The 16,034-nt window shown below is 39.8% G+C and overlaps 1 protein-coding gene across 5 annotated transcripts in view; it reads right to left on the bottom strand.

Annotated features, from left to right (window-relative positions):
• Positions 1-314: 314 nt before the first annotated feature.
• Positions 315-16,034, bottom strand: part of gstcd (glutathione S-transferase, C-terminal domain containing) — a 230,140-nt gene continuing 214,420 nt past the window's right edge. For 2 of the 5 annotated variants that reach the window (XM_073042489.1, XM_073042492.1), the window contains 3 exons: positions 14,723-14,753; positions 7,584-7,653; positions 315-1,686 (listed from right to left, as the gene is read on the bottom strand). In XM_073042489.1, coding sequence (XP_072898590.1) covers positions 1,547-1,686; positions 7,584-7,653; positions 14,723-14,753 — 241 coding nt within the window. In that variant the 3' untranslated portion in view covers positions 315-1,546. The remainder of the gene's footprint in view (positions 1,687-7,583; positions 7,654-14,722; positions 14,754-16,034) is intronic. The other 3 variants (XR_012098606.1, XM_073042491.1, XR_012098605.1) reach the window with 3 other exon arrangements.

Raw genomic sequence — 16,034 nt, 5'->3', positions numbered from 1 at the left:
TTAAACTATAGGTTATAGTTTAACCTTTTGAAAATAAATATTGTTTAGTGTCTATGATATTTAGTATTTCCATAAAATATTTTGTGCAACTTCTGAAACAAAATTTTGCTTGCAATTTTTTGAATATGAATATATATGGGTAGTTCAAGTATAATGGAAACTTTTGTGAGCACAATAACGTGATATTTTGTTGGTGTGCAATATATTACATAATGTAGTAGGCTATTGATTTTAAATATAAATATTAAATTTTGACTTCATCATCATCTAGGTTAATACACATATACCCATTCAATAAACTGAAACAATCTGCATTGTTGCTTTCCAAGTGGCTGTTTAATCAAAATATTTATCTGGGGTTTTGAAATTTTCAGAGGAGGATCTAGTGATCCCAATGAAAATAACTAATATTAACAGACATTATTACAAAGTACTGGCAATATACTTAAAACACTCAAGTTGTCAATCATACATAGCCCTTGGCTTGAATCAAACCCATAATATCAGGACAATTCTAGAGATATCAAGAATATTGTGAATTATGTCTATCTATATTAGAGCTATATTACTTTCTTAAAACACTTTAAAAGTATGTTAGCTTTACCTACCTAACATTGATTACAAGTCTTTATCTGTGTTAAAAATACATTATCTTACAAACGAAAGCATTCAGAAAAAAAGCAAGAAAATAACACTCTGCTTTTACCAAAGTTGAAACATTGAGATGGGATGATTTCACAGAATCCTCAGCAGCATGCAGTTCACTGAGGAAGCAGAAACTTGCCCACAATAATCCGTTAGCTGCATCCTCCTCAAGTACATTCTCAGATTCTCAACTTCTACTAGATCATATTTTCTGATTCTGTTATTTTGTTGGTTGAAACACATAGGAAGAGTGTGAATGTTATAATCCAAACAATTATAACATGCAATAAATCAGGAAAAGTATCTAAATATTCCCAATGATACTTAATGGCTTGGTTACTTCTATTCATCAGGCAATTCATAGAATAGTAGTTTAAAAGGCAGTGAAATGCGGTGAGGGGTGGAGGGTTCTTTGTTAAAATATGTGAGATTGTGCAATCAAAGGCTATTTTCCATATTTACACTTAATTCATTGTGGGAAACCATAGGTGTAGGGGTATTCCACCATAAACAATGACTCATGACCTCATCACTGCTGCTGTTGAGTATGGATAAAGGAAGAACTAAAAGTAAAGTGGATGCTAGAAATCTGAAAACAGAAATTGCTCAAAATACTAACCAGGTCAGGCAGCATTTGTAGAAAGAGAGAAAGAGTTAGAAAGCCAGATTGTAAATCATTCATCGGAACTGATTACAAACTTGAAACATTAACTCTGCTGCTCTTTTCAGATGTTACTTGATTTTCAGCATTTGCTTGATTTTAAAATTCCAGCATTTTAAATTTTATAATGGTAAGAAGTTGACTAACATCAAGTTACACACAATGAAACAGCTCATCTTTCTTTGATGGCAGAGCAGTTTATTTGTTGTCTTCAGGATATTGCGTAATTAAACTAAGACTTTAGACTGAACAACTACCCACTATCAGGTTGTTTTTTGGTGAACAGCTGTCTGGTTCCATAGATGTCACATAGACCTTGTACCCAAGTTCCTCTGCTGACCAGGCTCGGTCCAGATCCACAAGGCCCATGCAGTTCTTCCCTGGAAATAAAGAAATTTCATTAATACTTTTGTTGGTAACCATATATCAGTAAGCCATAACCTGACATAAAAATAATTGGGTGTGCTGGTTGTTAATACAAACAATACATTTCACTGTATGTTTTTACGCAAATATGATAAATAAATTGGAATCTGAATCCGATCAGAACAGTCACTAGATCTGCCTTTTTTTGGAACAGTTTAAATATTATCTATATAAGGAATGTTAACTCCCTGAGAGACACTCTTTGTATAAATTTACAGTGAGTCACAAATTGAATTTGTTGGAACTGCATTCAGGGCATTTGACAATTTAAATAATTTAAAGTGTTTAATAAACATAACTCATATTTGACAAAAAGCATCAAATTCAGATGACAAAAAAGATGGTAAAATTAATTTTGTTATTAATATATAATAACCCCAATAAAATAAACAGACTCTTGCCATAGTAACAACCATGGTGGTAATTAAATAACTGCTCTGAAATTGATAACCACATTATGTTTATTGAAATAGTTTTCCCATGTGGCTTAAGAGCACTGCAGCTAATAACGTTATGCTTTCACAACACTTAAGTATTCACTTTGACCCGAATATGAACCAAACATGCATCAGAATGCACATGGCTCAGTTATTTTAAGTTTTCTGCATGAAATTGAATTATTGGCTTAAGATACTTCTTTAAAAAAAATCAAATTATTCTAAGCAACACACAGAAATGCTGGAGGAACGCAGCAGGTCAGGAAAAGAGTAAACAGTCAATGTTTTGGGCCAAGACCCTTTTTCCAAACTGAAATGGAAGGGGTGGGAGATGTCTGAATTAAAAGATAGTGGGAGGAGAAAGAGGCTAGCTGGAATTGATAAGGGAAGCCAGGTGTGTGGGAAAGATCAAAGTCTGGAGAAGAAAGAATCTGATAGGAGAGAAGAGTAGACAATGGGAGAAAGTGAAGGGGTTGGGGACCCAGGGGGGAGTGATAGACAGGTAAAAAGTAAAAGGTCAAAGTGGGGATTAGAGGAAGTGGGGTGGGGGGGGGAAGGAATTTTGCTCTTTCCAGAAGAAGAAAAAAAAATCGATATTCAAACCATCAGGTTCGAGGGTACTCAGATGGAATATAAGGTGATGCTCCTCCACCCTGAGAGCGGCCTCATCTGGGCACAACGGGAATGAAAATTAGAATTAAAATGTTTGGCCACCAGGAAGTCCTGCTTGTGGCGGATGATGCAGAAATCCTTGCAGAAATCCATCCGCCACAAGCAGGACTTCCTGGTGGCCAAACATTTTAATTCTAATTTTCAATGTAGAGGAGTTTTAATTTTAATTCTAATTTCCAATGTAGAGGAGGCCGCATCAGGAGCACCGAATGCAATAGTTGAGCCCATCAGATTCGCAGGTGAAGTGTTGCCTCATCTGGAAGGACTGGGGCCCTGAATGGAGGTGTGGGAGGAGGTGTTTGGGCAGGTGTAGCACTTAGGCCACTTGCAGGGATAAGTGCTTGGAGGTAGATTAGTGGGCAGGATCAAATGGACAAGGGAATAGCGGAGGGAACAATCCCTGCAGAAAGTGGAGGAGGTAAAGAGATGTTTAGTGATAGGGTCCCTTTGAAAATGGTGGAAGTTGCGGAGGATAATGTGTTGGATGTTGGCGCTTAAGTTATTCTGCTCAGCACTCTTTCCAGGAGTTCTGTTAACCAGTTATAGCCTCTTTGTTGATAGGAATGAGACTGGACCTACTTTGGTTTGGAATCTTAGGCCCAGATGTCCAATGGACAGATATAGAGCCATAAGTTACACAGCACAGAAACAGGCTTTAGCTCAACTCAACTTGTCCATGTCAACAAGTTGCCTTTTGAGCTAATCCCATTTATCTGCATTTTTCTCATCTATATACTACTAAAACTCTCATGCTCTGTTTGTCTGTTTGCGACCTCCAATTAGCGCAAACGGTGCATTACAGCGGCGCTATTTTTGGCTAAATCGACTTAAAATGTGCTAACTTACAGAATGCAGGCAAAGTTCAGTGTTATATATTCGTATAAAATTGCTCACTTGCCAAAATCAACAGCCCCGCTTTCACCCGAGAGCCGATGTCAGCCATGATGGAAACCACGTCACAACACCACGATGCATGCGCACGGCCAACCTCAGCAGCGTCTCACAATGCTCACAGCAGCAACACCAACCAGAGCAAAAGGGCAGGGCAGCTCTATTTCGAGTGGTCACATTCTGCTAATCACCATCAGCATGTGCAGGATTGGGACAGATCTAACTGCCACCCATCAATAAGAGATAATTAAATCTTATTGTAATGACATACTTCAAGACACCCATAAAACCCTTTGCTGCAGTCAAAGGACAGCGGTGACTATATCACGTCCATTTAGGAGAGCGTCAACCACATCATCAAGAAAAATCAGCATCCTGGAGGCTTTAGTGTTACTGCTTCGTATCTTCTATCCAGCATTAGGGTAAACAAAAATATGGTCAGCCTAATTATGCTGCGTGGAAAGAGAAGGGGGACATTATGGTCAAGAGATAATATCAAACATCGTCGGGAAGCGACAAGGAGAGTGAGAGAACAAGAATCGGATGAGGCCAGGGCCGCACGACTCCAGAATCAAAGACTCAGGACAAAAAAGATGAGAGAAGAAGAGACAGAGGAGGAGAGGTATGCATGTCTCCAGAATGACAACAACAGGTACAGGAGGAGGAGAGAGGAAGAGACAAAGGAGCAGAGTCAAAGAACAAACAGCAGAAGAGATGAAGAAATGGGGGATGAAAGGGTTGCACGTCTCCAGAATGACAAAAACAGGTACAGGAGGAGGAGAGAGGAAGAGACAAAGGAGCAGAGAAATGCACGTCTCCAAGATCAGAGACAATGAATAAACAGTAGAAGAGATGAAGAGACGGCAGATGAAAGGACAGCACGTCTCCAGAATGACAACAAGAGGCACAACCTTGTGCCTTGGCAGATCAACCAGGAATGATGCCATCAAAAGTGTCCTTTGTTAAACGAGGAGGAGCTATAGTTGCCTTGCTAAGCGTCATTCTTCTTTAATAAACTGAGGTTTTCTTCTTCAATTTCCAAAGCAAAGCAATACCAATAGCATTCAGGAAAATGTAATGTTCATTCTGGTCACATCAGACTGCACCACCCTTCTCTCAAAGGGTGCCCCAACGGGTCAGCCCATTGTCTAGTGTCCCTCTAAAGTTTAGAGTCTAAACCTTCCAATCCACGTACTTGTCCAAATGTCTTTTTAGACAGCTGTAAGAAAATTAATTAACTAGGCCAATGGAACATGAAAGTCGTAAAAGAATTCTTGGATCAAAGTCATTCCCTACCCAGAATTTGGGTTCTGGTTGAGTTCTCATTGATGGTTTAAAAATCTCCTTTGTTTAGAGCTTTCCTCTCAATGAAGACATTTTGTAAAACATGCCTATGTAGATTCAACCTTCTCTTACAAAGGTCTATGAACATTTAAGGAGCTGAAATTGCAACATGGATGCTTCTTTGTAAGGTTTAAAGGACAGGTTTGGGGTAAACATGATGCTGACATATTGCTGGAGCAGAGAAGGAATCTCCTGTGCTCCTAGCAGCTACTGATTATGGAAAGCAAATAACCTTCAATAATTTCCAATAATACAACCACTAAAGTGGTCTTCAGCAATTTGTGTCAGTCCTGAACTTTAATATTATTAACCTCAGCTAAATTTCACCTGGAACCTTCAAGATCATTATACAGTTAGCCAGCAGAGACTAGATAAAACAACTAGCATCGTTCTGTGCTATACTATTCCATAATTTTACGAGGCTTACAAAAAGAAGTACATTTTCCACCACTGTGCTGAGAGATATAAGACTGTATTCTTGTTGTCATCAAATAAACAATGTGAAGATACAAAAAAAGACCTGACTGTAATTGGGTGTGACTTGTTCAAGACATACACTGTGGTTTTCCAATTGATATACAGGCAGTCCCCAGGTTACGCACGAGTTCCGTTCCTGAGTCCGTCTTTAAGTTGGATTTGTACGTAAGTCGGAACAAATACATCCGGTATTATTTAGCATCAGTTAGTCAAACGTTTGTCTTAGTATATAGTATATATTTTACCTTTCTATGCATATAAAACACTTAAGAAACGTATGTATTCCAATAATTAAACCACTGCGTTGCTTAGTAATAATTGTAGCTTTCATCGGGGCAGGGCTTTTCACATGCTCCATTATTCTCACTTTATCCTTTACAATTGTTCCGATCATTGACCGACTGTAGCCTAACACTTTTCCAATGACCGATGGCGTTTCACGTCTTTCCAAATGCTTTATTATTTCCACTTTATTTTCAATCGCGATCGCTTCCCGTCAATGGAACAGAAACACTGCGGGTGGCAGGTCCCGAGCTTCGCCGGCTCCCGAGGTCCTCTGGGTCCTAAGGACCAGTGCGCTGAGACAGGCTAAATGGGACAAGTGGAGGCTGTGCTGGGTTTGGGTATTTGATCATCCACAATATTCCACGTGGGAATTTAAACTGGAGGTGGCAGTGCTTTTTTTGCGAGGTCGAGTTGCGAGCTTAATATCAACCCAGCACGGATGGTACGGGAGTCACTGGATCGACATCAACCCAGCATGGGAGCAGTCTGTCACTGGATCAAACTGGGAAACCTCCGTTCTCCAGCCCAGTGCTGATCTCATTGCACCACCAGACGACTGGAACGCGGTTGTGGGGGGGGGTTCAGGGTGAATCTTACTGAGAAACATTTAAGCCAAATACAAAGTTAAACACTCAACACAGTGTCAACAGCAACGACTTAAAATGGCCAACGGCGTTCTCCTTCCTCGGTTTGTAAGTACGAGTTGTCCGTAAGTCGGACATTCGTAACTCGGGAACTACCTGTACAATGCTATATACCCAATTATCCCATGACTAACATTTTATGGGAAAACTGCACATGCAAAAAACATTCTTTGCCAGCAGCTCACAGGTTGGAAATTAGCAGATAATGATGCTTCTTAAAGACTTGGAACAAAAGCTTAGAAGGTAGATGGGGAGATTTGTCAGACAAGCACTGTAGAGGAGTAAAAGGCAACAAGAGTGAGCATTATCAAATGTTTTAATAGGAAAATCCCTACTATTAACTGAAAGTAAAATGCATTCAGAAGTTCCAGACAGATATATGCTAAGATGAGCTCAAGTCCTCATTGAATATTGCATCTCTCTCCTTGCGGTACACATGGTTCTTAGTAGATGTGGTTGGAAAATAGGTCCAGGTTCTAAATGATATCACCAGACTCCTGACTGACTGTGACAAACAGAATTCATCTCAACCTGGAAATTAAAGCAGCCATTAATGCAGTGGTGAACAAGCAGGATTGGAGCTGATTTGTTTCTAAAGCATCAATCATTAAAGAAAAATGTAAAAAACTATGTCTGAAATCACAGTGCCTTTGAAAGAATAACAAGTTGGGAATAGTTCCTACAATGAGAACCCACAAATTTAAGAATCACTAACTAAGCACAGGAAGAAAGTGGGTGAAAGGATGGTGAAAGTAGATTTAATTCTACCTTCTAATAGAGATTTGTGAGTAACTGTGAAGGGAAAATTGTAGGTCAATGGGGAAAGGGCAAAGTGAATGGAACCAAGTGGATAGCTCATTCAAATAGCTGCTGCAGGCAGAGGCACAGTGTACCTAATAGCAACTTGCAGTAGTTATTTCCAAAAATAACATTTTTAAATTGAGCTTGTTGTCCAAGTCACATTAATTTATTGATACTAAGAGATTACGAGCCTCTGTGCTTTGAATAATAGAGCAACCAGTCCTGGCCAAATGAAATACATTCAGTCATTTTCCTCCACCATTCTATAAGGTAGTGTCAGCTATATATCTGTCCTCATACCTATTAGCAGGCGTTCAGCAGGGAGTTGAACAGCTGTCTGATCTGCAAACCTGCACAGAATCATGTGTTCCTGCAACAAAAAGAACAATGCAAAAGATTTCAGAATTAATCTTACTTAATTGCCAATGAATAATCACTTAAAGACTTCAGAGGTAAAGCATATGCAAGAGTAAATAAAAAGTAAACACAGAAGAATAATTTGGTATTTGAACAGATGCAAAGGGAAATTTTGCAGTATTTCAGCGAAGCATTAACAGTGAGCAACTCAAAATAAAACACCCATTTGTAAATCTACATGCCTTGCAGCTAAATATCCATTTCACTTCCAATGTGAGTTTTTAAAGAAGTATTTACGAATGCACTAATAATTCTTATTCTCAACAATTTCTAATTAGGACAGACAATATCTTGAACCTGAAACAGTGTGTTCACCTGCTGAAATTACCAATAACTGCATTAGTGAAAATGTGGAGCTTTCACCAATCTTATTAGGTTACTTCCATATCCATCAGTCTACACTTCCAAATAAAATACTTTTGCACAGACACAATTATTTTGTTCAACACATTTAATATGGGTGAATTTCTTTTAGATTATATTAATTGATACTTTCTTTGTATGTTGGAAGTAGTAATACTAATCTGGTCTATGTTAAACATATGCAATCTTCATGCTAAAAAGAGAAAGTGTGTTCCAGATTCTGTAAATCGAATAGTCCTGTTAGCATTAAATACTCTTGTTGTATTAGTTGTAATATCTAAGCTGCATAACTTAATTAATGAGCTAAAGCCAACAGTAATTTTTCTGAACCAATTTCTGTTCTATGTGAAGTGCAAGTACACTTGAAGCTAAGTACATAACAAAACATTTCTCTAGGTTAGCTATCATTTGTTAGAGTTTATACCAGTGGTTCCCAAATTTTTTAGAGCTACTGCCGCCTTGGCTCCCAAACCACTTTGCCAGATCCCCTCTCTCCCTTTCCAGCCATTACATAAACACTATAAGAATTTTGATTTATGATGCACAGTGAAAGAAAACAGGAACAGGATATTCAAAGCAGTGACAAATAATTACAAAAATTATTCAAGTCTATTTAATGCTACAAGCAAAATTATTTATTCACTTAATTACAGTAACAGTTTTCATGAACAACTTTAGAGGATACATTAGTAGTCCAACTATTCACTACTTCATTGCTTTTTCACCTTTCAGTGAAATGGATGGGCTTGGGGCAGTGACAGCAGCTTCTCAACAACAGGCTGAATGTCACTCAGTAAAGAGTCTCAGATCCCATGTTCAGTAATTTGCAGTCTGTTTTGCTGCTTTGAAAAAAGTTGGACGACTACACTGAAACCATATTCCACTAAATATGATGTTGAAAAGGCAATAAAGAACATTTTGACCTTTTTCCACAGTACAGGATAGCATCCAAAGATTTCTTCCTGCAATCAAAAGTCTTGTTATGATTTTTTGAACCTTAGCTTCAGCTCAAAGTCATTTTGTAGCGAGATCAGTTCTTCCTCCATCCTTCCTGTTAATTCCTCATTACAAGCATTCAGGAATGAATTTATTACCCAATCTGGAATTTGGATCAAGAGAAGACCCAAAAATCTCTGATATGTTTTTATGCAGCTCACCCAGGTAGGCACAGTATATTTGAAGATCATCATCTGGTATTCTTTCTTTTTCTTCCAACTCAGAGAGGTTCGGAAATTGGAAAAGGTCACAATGGCCAATGTTGCACTTAATAGGGTTAACTTGGACAGAAATCTGGAGATGACTGATTTGACTTTGATAAGCTTCACATCATTTCCTTGCAATTGAAGACTGATTTCATTAAATGTTGCAAATATTTCTGACAAATAAGTAATGTCATGCCTAATATTCTTGAGTTGATTACTGAATTAAGCATTCGAGTCTTCAAAGAATTTTATCATAGTTTCTAAAAATGCATAAAAGCATCTCAAGCAGCTTCCTTTTGAGAGCCACCTAACTTCTGTGTACAACAGCAAGTGTTCAAACTGCTCATCATTTTCAATACAAAGCTCTTGAAACAGTTATATCGTGAACATAACCAAGAAACAAAGATTCGCTGCTCAGCAAAGCTGACTCATCCAACTGCAGGCAAGTTCTGTTGTCTTAACTATGTTGTACAATGTGTCTTCCACATTCTCAGACATTTCATCTGTTCATCTTTGAAAAGAGTTGTCACTGAGCAGAATTGCTTTCATTGAATTGACTTTATTTCTTACATCCTTCACATACTTGAGCAGTAAAAATCTTTACATTATGTCTCTGTCTAAATGTGTAATGTGCAAATTATAGTAATTTGTAATAAATAGCATGTACAACAGGACAGTCAAAATAGCATAGAAATACAATTGTATTAGTCTGAATTAATCAGTCTGATGGCCTGGTGGAAGAAGCTGTCCCAGAGCCTGTTAGTCCTGGCTTTTATGCTGCGGCACCATTTCCCAGATGGTAGCAACTGGAACAGTTTGTGGTTGGGGTGACTCGGGTCCCCAATGATCCTTCGGGCCCTTTTTACGCACGTCTCTGTAAATGTCCTGAATAGTGGGAAGTTCACATCTACAGATGCACTGGGCTATCCACACCACTCTGAAGAGTCCTGCGATTGAGGAAAGAACAGTTCCCTTACCAGGCAGTGATGCAGCCAATCAGGATGCTCTCAATTGTGCCCCTGTAGAAAGTGCTTAAGGTTTAGGGACTCATGCCAAACTTCTTCAACCATCTGAGGTGAAAGAGGCACTGTTGTGCTTCTTTCACCACACAGACAGTATGTACAGACCATGTGAGACCCTTGGTGATGTGTACACTGAGGACCTTCTCAACCCCAGATCCATTGATGTAAATAAGGGTTAGCCTGACTCCATTCCTCCTGTAGTTCACAACCAGCTCCTTTGTTTTTGTGACATTGAGGGAGAGGTTGTTTTCCACTGTGTCACAGTGGTGACTTCTCCGTAGGCTTCTTCGTTATTATTTGAGATTAGGCCAATCAATGTAATGTTGTCAGCAAATTTAACTAGCAGATTGGAGCTGTGGGTGGCAACACAGTCAACTCACAGTCAGAGAGTAAAGGAGGGGGGCTTAGGACACAGCTCTGAGGGGTACCTGTGTTGAGGGACAGAGGTGAGGGAGCCCACTCTTAACACGTGCTGGCAATGTGACAGGAGGTCCAGGATCCAGCAGCACAAGGCAGGTTGAAGGCCAAGGTTTTTGAGCTTCCTGTCAAGTCTGGAGGGAATTATGGTGTTGAATGCTGAACTGTAGTCCAAGAACAGCATTCTCTCATAAGCATTCCTCTTCTTCAGGTGTGTTAAGGATGGTGTCTAGAGCTGTAGCTATTGCGTTATCTGTCAATCGGTTGTGTTGGTAGGTGAATTGTAGGGGGGTCCATTGTGGGTGGTAGCGTGCTGCAGATGTAGTACTTGACCAGCCTCTCAAAGCATTATTGAGGTGAGTGTGACAGAACGCTAGTCGTTTAGATATGTTATCTTGGTCTTTTCAGGTACAGGAACAATGGTGGATGTTTTGAAGCAGGAGGGCACTCTACACTGGGAGAGGGAGAGATTACAAATGTCTATAAACACACCCGCCAGTTGTGCTGCACACATCCTGAGTACCTGCAGGTTGCTTTGGCTCCTCGGGGGCTCAGTGTTGGTGACATCGAACTGAGAGTAAAAAATATTTAGCTCACCTGGGAGAGAGGCAGTGATGTTGGCATCGCCACTTAGCTTTGAAGTCTGCGATGTGCAGACCTTTCCATAAGGTGTGTGTGTTGTTGGTGGAGAGTTGTGTCTGGATCTTGTCCCTGAATTGCCATTTCCCTGCCTTGATGATCTTGCATAGATCGTGGTTGCATTCCTTGAGTTCCTGCTGATTACTGGCAATGTAATCTCTGCCTCATATGGTAAGGATTGCTCACACAGAACTGCCAATCCAGGTTTTCTGTTTGGATAGACCCTGACCAATTACTGGGGGACAACATCCTCGATGCACTTTCGGATGAAGCTCATGACCCCGTTTGTAAACTCGAAGACATCCTCATCATGAAAGACATTCCAGCTGACATCATCAAAGCAGTCCTGCAGATGGAGACTGATAGGTTGAAGCAACAGTGAACGGTTTTAACTACGGCTGCCCTTGTTTCAACTTCTGCCTGTACTTCTGCCTTTCCAAACCGCAGACAGAGGAGCGCTTTGCAAGCATGGCGGAAGGGAGAGTAGCAGTGGTCAAGTATGCTATCACCCCATGTGCTCACCTGGATATGTTGACAAAACTTCAGAGAGACTTTAGTCAGTGACGCTCTATTAAAGTCTCTGGTGACAATGAAGGTAGCCTCTGGGTATGCAGTCTCCAAGGTGCTGATGGTCTTATACAGTTCCTTGAGAGCCAGGTCAGTATCAGCCTGTGGTGGAATGTACACAGCTGTGATAACAACAGCCTTGAACTCCTTAAGCAGCCAGAAAGGTCTGCACACCAGCACAAGATACGCCAGATCCAGGGAACAAAAGGATTTGAGGCATGCACATTCCGGGGGTCGCACGAAGCATTAATGACCATAAGACATGCCCTACCTCCTTTACTCTTCCCAGAGAGGTTTTCTGACCTGTCTGCTCGGAACAGGGAGAACCCAGAGGGCTCAATTGCGTGACCCAGTATCTCCTCCATCAGCCAGATTTCCACGAAGCGCAAGACATTGCAGTCCTTTGTTTCCTGATAGGAAGTTCTGGCTCTCAGTTTGTACAACTTATTGTCCAGAGACTGAACGTCAGCCAGGAGCGGCGGCCGGTTAGCACGCCATCACAACCTCACCAGGATGCCAGCCCTTCTCCCTCACCTCCGGTGCTGCTTCCAATGTAGCAGCAGTGTAATAAATTAGCCTTTCATGGATCGTGTAAGCAAGGGTTCTCAATGCAGAAAAGGTGGCACGTTGTGGGTAAATGCCATCTTCACGATGTTCAGAAAAGCCAGTCTATCACATCTAATGTAACTATCAGCTTCTTGAACAAATAATGCGAAGGAAATTGCAGAAATTAGTAGTACACTGTAAAGTTGGTACGGAGCTTGCAACACGGCTGCTGTACGCGGCACCATCTTTAGTCTGGTGACTTATGCAAAACCGTACTGTGAAACTCCCTTACTGCTGGCAGAATCAGTTTCTCTCCATTGTATGGGGCTTTCCAGATTTAGCAATGAGCAATGAAATGTTGTATAAAGCATGCAAACTATCACTGTTTCATTGTGAAGTGCTTGGCAAACTTGTTTTGAAGTGTCTTCATTTCTGAAAGTTTTCACAAAGTGACTGAAAATAAGCCAAGTTTTTACTTGCTTTGTCAGAGTGTATTTGCTTCAAATGTTTTCAAGGAGCCAGGTTGGTTACATTGCCTCATTTGGAAAAAAATATTTTTTCAGCCAATAGACACATTGATGCTATTAGTTGCTTGGTGCTAGCATAAGTCCATATTTCAGATACTGTCTACACTTCTTTTTTGTTTGGCCTGCTTCTGCCATTTTTGTTGTGGATTAACAACTACGGTCAATCGCCTGTTGTCCAATGTCAAATGCTACAATCAATAAATGGGAAAGTTATGATGTCATCATAGCTCAGGTAAAACCTGACTCTCTACCAAAAGGTACATAAAGTGGGGCAGCAATATTTCAGTTGGGCCATGGGCCAGAGAAATGCAGTAAAGACCATTCGAAAGGGCAGATTCTGAACTTTACCTCATTGAACCCCATACACTTGCCTCCTCACCATATCCTTTGATGCCTTGACCAATCAGGAAACTATCAACTTCCACTTTAAATATACCCACGGACTTGGCCTCCACTGCAGTCTGTGGCAGTGCATTTCACAGATTCACCACTCTCTGCCTAAAAAAATTCCTCCTTACCTCTGTTGTAAAAGGTTGTCCCTCAATTTTGAGGCTGTGCCTTCTAGTTCTGGATACCCCCACCATAGGAAACATATGCTCCACATCCACCTTATCTAGTCCTTTCAACATTCAGTAGGTTTCAATGAGCCACCCCCCCCCCACATTCTTCTAAATTCCAGTGAGTACAGGCCTAAAGCTGCCAAACGCTCCTTTCTCATTTGCAAAATCATCCTCATGAACCTCCTCTGGATCCTCTCCAATGACCACACAGCCTTTCTGAGATACGGGGTGTAAAACTGTTGACAATACTCCAAGAGCGGCCTGACTGATGTCTTATAAAACCTCAGCATTATCTCCTTGCTTTTATATTCTAATCTCCTTTAAATAAATACCCCCTTTATCTTTATCACCCCCTTAGAAATTCTCACGCAGAGGGGCGGATGATATCGTCCACTTTGGGAACCATTGGTTGAAAATATCTTCCCAGTTTATCTTAATCTGTTTGCAGAGATTCTTAAATCGTGATCTGCAAATCATTTCCCCACGAAACATTTATGAAATTGTTAAGAGCAATGGCCCCAACACCAATCACCAATGACACCATTAGTAAGTGATCTCCATGCATATCTACACTGACTATTAACATTCCTTTTCTTTATAAAAATGCTCAATTTGCCTAACGAATAAAGTAGAACTGGTGGACCATAAACAGAAATAACAATATCTCTCTTCAGAAATCAGTACAAAGTGTGATCTTTAACAGTAAGAAGGTGATAACAGGAAATATTTAGAAAAATGACAGCCAGAATAAAACAATCGTTGCTGGCTGTATTTGGTCTCTCTTCCTCCTAAAGAATATAAACAAAATCAAGGGATATGAGGGTTTGGAGATTGATGAGAAAGAAGATTAAGCATGATCTTATTTAATAGCCAAGGAGGCTTGGGCCTTCTCCACCTTCATTTTCTTATAAAATAAATGAACACATGCATTGAATGCTGTAGTAAATGAATGAGAATGTGCTAATCTATAATGACTAAGATGAACAGATAAATAATTGAAATCCAAACTGCTTGACTACCTCAGGACCCATCTTAGCTTGGACATCAGTAAGTCTGGAGAACCATTTTTGTTTATAGCTTGTACACTGTTATATCATTAAATGGCAAGGTCATTAGAATCTGCAAGCATAATGTTCTTCAGCAATAACATACAAAACCTTTAAGTAAAATGCTACGTACCTTATATGACAAAACACTCTTGAATTTTTGACTAAAAGGGGAAATTAAATTTAACTATTAGATCTTACATCCAATAATAACACTTTAACACAATCAGTGGTACTCATTTCACTATTTATTTTAAATACTTTTGCATAAGTGTTCATGGGCAATTTTCTATATATTCCAAATGTAGATAAGTGTATAGGATTTCATTAAAAATACTTACCACTATTTCATGAATATGTGCATCTTAAGAATTAAAAAATATCTTTACTGGAAGCAAACATAATTATTAAGCCAAAAACAAAATGACACAATTACTTCTAACAACTTTTTGACAGCACCTAAATTCTAAAATGAACCAATCACACCAAGCAACCAAATGGTGGATGAATGGTCTACTCCTGGCCTCTTGCCTGCTATCCTGAATCCATGACATTGTGCTAAGGGTTAGTTCTGTCTACTGGTTCCTTTACTAATAGGGTCCTCCAGCAACACCAGCAATAACTGACGTGTTAACTAATACTCTGTAAACGGTTGGAAACTGGAACTGAGGAATAAGAAAGAGGCGACCATATTAATAGGATTATATTATACACCTCATAATTGTCAGTTGGATTTAGAGGAGCAAGTTTGTAGGGATATAGCAGGCAGATGCAAGAAAAATAAGGTTGTGAGAATAGGTGATTTTAACTTTGCACATATTGACTGGGACTCCCATACTGTAAAAAGATTTGACAGGATAGAGTCTGCCAAATGTGTTCAGGGAAGTTTCTTTAAACAATATATAGCGGTTCCAAATAGAGACAGTACAATACTGGATCTTCAATTTGGGAATAAGACAGGGCAAGTGACAGATGTGTATGTAGTGATCACAATTCCATTGGTTTCAAGATAATTACGGAGAAGGATAGGACTAGTCCTCAATTTGAGATTCTAAACTGGAGAAAAGCCAATTTTGATGGCTTCAGAAAAGATCTGACAACTGTGGATTGGGATAGGTTACTCGCAAAGGGATGCTTGGTAAGTGGGAGCCTTCAAAAGTGAAATTTTAGGAGATTGTATGTTCCCGTTAGAATAAAAGGCAAGGGCGGCAGGTTTGAGGAACTATGGTTATAGAGGGAAATTGACAGCTTACACTCAATGTTGGTAAGACCAACGAGCTGATTGCGGACTTCAGAAAGGGTAAGACAGGGGTACACACACCCGTTCCCATAGAGGGATTAGAAGTGGAAAGAGTGAACAACTTCAAGTTCCTGGGTATCAATATCTCTGAGGATTTATCCTGGGCCCAACATATCAATGCAGCTACAAAGAAGGCATAACAGTG

Source organism: Hemitrygon akajei, chromosome 4 (assembly GCF_048418815.1).
Source record: "Hemitrygon akajei chromosome 4, sHemAka1.3, whole genome shotgun sequence".
Taxonomy (NCBI): Eukaryota; Metazoa; Chordata; class Chondrichthyes; order Myliobatiformes; family Dasyatidae; genus Hemitrygon; species Hemitrygon akajei.
This window is presented reverse-complemented; position numbering and strand designations above follow the sequence as displayed.